The sequence below is a fragment of the Sapajus apella genome, unplaced genomic scaffold, assembly GCF_009761245.1.
Source record: "Sapajus apella isolate SASKATOON/1434 unplaced genomic scaffold, GSC_monkey_1.0 scaffold46, whole genome shotgun sequence".
Lineage (NCBI taxonomy): Eukaryota > Metazoa > Chordata > Mammalia > Primates > Cebidae > Sapajus > Sapajus apella.
The window spans coordinates 6,869,693-6,872,274 of NW_022436986.1; the positions used below are offsets into that span (position 1 = coordinate 6,869,693).

A 2,582-nucleotide genomic window follows, 5' to 3' on the forward strand; every position below is an offset into this window, starting at 1 on the left:
TTAGGTTTTGGGGTACATGTGAAGAACATGCAAAATTGTTGCATAGGAACACACATGGCAGTGTGATTTGCTGCCTTCCTCCCCATCACCTACATCTGGCATTTCTCCCCTTGCTATCTCTCCCCAGCTTCCCACCCCCCACCCTCCCTCCCCTATTTCCCCCCAACTGACCCCAGTGTGTAGTGCTCCCCTCCCTGTGTCCATGTGTTCTCATTGTTCAACACCCGCCTATGAGTGAGAACATGCGGTGTTTGATCTTCTGCTCTTCTGTCAGTTTGCTGAGACCGGCATATGTTTAAGACACCCAGTGCTTTGATAAACAGTCAGTGTTAAACATTAGGTGGCAGAGTGGTAGATTGGAAAGAGCACTGCACTGGGGTTACAAGACCTCGCCTTAACCTAACTCCAACCCTTATTTACTGTATCGCCTTGGACAAATCACTTAGCCTCTCTGAGCCCCAATTCCTTAACTTGTTAAGTGGGTATCATCTCCTGGGGTTGTTAAATAAGGACTGAATGAACTAAATTATAAGGTGCTATGTTGATTTTATTTTCTGAGTGGGCAGTGTTTTAAGTTATTTGGTCTTTTGTGGATACTATTCCTTGAACTAGAAATACCATTCTCTTTTCCTTACTTGAGAACTTTTTTCTTATGCTTAACGTTGGTCTTAAGCCTCTTCTCAGACTCTGTGAAATCTTTCTTCTGTGACATCTCCTGGCAGAGTTTGTTTACACCTTGGATGTATCGCTGTATATATACCATATTGTATTTCATTCATCTGACACAAGTGCCTCCAGCCAGATCAGTGCTTTCTCAGTGGGAAGGTACTGTCTTGCCTAGGGATGTGTTTCATAATCTCAGGGTGGGATGGAATAGGGTGGGTTGGGGAAGGTGTGTGTACCATTTACAAAATATAACCTACAGGGAGAACTCTACCTTGTTATCAGAGTAGCCACAGTATTTAATTTATTTAGGAATTCTAAATCACAAAGGAAGGTATGAGATTTTTATATTTATTAAAATTAGACATGGTTTGAAAAAAAGAGTGGGAGTATCCCATGTGCTGAGAATATGTCTTATTTATAATTTTATTTCTCTCATTTACCATGGTGCTTGGCACATAATATGTACCCAATCATTGTATGTGGAATAGAAGGAATAAAGGGGTGTTTTCCTAAGAAGAATTTGGTCATAAAAACAATTTTAAGTTGAGTTTCCTTCCTCCTCCTCTTTTTTTCTGCTCCACCACTCTTTCATTTCCTTCTTATTTACTCAGAGAAAATGTCATTTTATGGTTGATTAATCAAAATTGAACATAGTTTAAGGTTTTTCATAAAATCCCATGAAGATTTTACAATTGGTACTGCATACAATATATATTTTCCAAACTCCTCCTGTTTCTGCAGTGTCTGGGAATTTGATTATTGTCTGAAGGAGCTTGAAGGGAAGGGAACAATATTGTTCTGAGTGTTGTCTTCTGCTCTAGAGGACACTTTGGAGGGCTGGCATGGGTTCTTTGGGATCCAGGGTATCCTCTCCCCTGGAAAGTGCTACATAAAGTGTCAGTTATCTCACTTGCTCTCTCTGTTTTTTTAAATGGCTCCATGCTGATGATTTTACATCATTTCCCTGTTTTCAACATATTTTGTGCTAATATGTTGCTTCCTTTAGGATTATAGAATATCTTTTTTACAGTAATTATACATGAGACTGGCTTCTTTCTGGTAACTTTGAGGAAGGCTCTTTTTAATTTCACTAGGAACAAGTTGGTTGAGATTCCATCTGATTAGATTTTCTAGAGGAAGTTAATTTCATTGGTAACATGAAAACCTCAAGCCTTTGCTTCATTGCTTCCTAAACCTTTGGACTTTTCCTACCTTTTGGCTTTTAGTCTTTATCCACAGATTTCATTGAGAAGATTTTTTAGGGCAAGACTCAAAGCTCTTTTCCTGCCTTTCTAATAAAAGCACCTTATTCATTATTTTTTTCAAGCTTTAACACAGCGAAAATTTTTCTCCTACCTTTTAAATGAGTGGATTAAAGTTATTTATATTTAGCCATTTGCTTTACATTTGCTTTACAGTATTTATTGTCTTTACTCTGCAAAGCATCTGGGTATGTCCGTAATGGGATAGAAAGATGTATGAAATATAGATGATTATGTATCTAAGCAATTTGTATTTTGAGAGCAGCATAAAATAAGTATGTAAGAATAAATTGTAAGATATCAAAAATATGAGAAAAAGACTATCTGATAATGGATATCACAGTTTTATTTTTAGGAAATTTTATTATTTGATAAGATGAAATTTCCAGGAAAAAATGTTCATATTCTTTGTTTTTCTTCTCAGATAATGGATCTGGATCTGGAGAAGGAGGTAAGTTACAAGTACCTCTTAAAGGGTATTTGCTTTTTTTTTTCCTCCCTCCCTCCCTCCCTCCCTCCCTCCCTCCCTCCCTCCCTCCCTCCTTTCTTTCTCTTTCTTTCTTTCTTTCTTTCTTTCTTTCTTTCTTTCTTTCTTTCTTTCTTTCTTTCTTTCTTTCTTTCTTCTTTCTTTCTTTCTTTCTTTCTTTCTTTCTT

At 37.2% G+C, this 2,582-nt stretch overlaps 1 protein-coding gene across 2 annotated transcripts in view; it reads left to right on the forward strand.

The window, feature by feature from the left end:
• TMEFF1 (transmembrane protein with EGF like and two follistatin like domains 1) overlaps positions 1-2,582 on the forward strand; it is a 104,140-nt gene that overhangs the window by 45,653 nt on the left and 55,905 nt on the right. For both annotated transcript variants that reach the window (XM_032240200.1, XM_032240201.1), the window contains exon 4: positions 2,353-2,379. In XM_032240200.1, the coding sequence (XP_032096091.1) occupies positions 2,353-2,379 (27 nt within the window). The remainder of the gene's footprint in view (positions 1-2,352; positions 2,380-2,582) is intronic.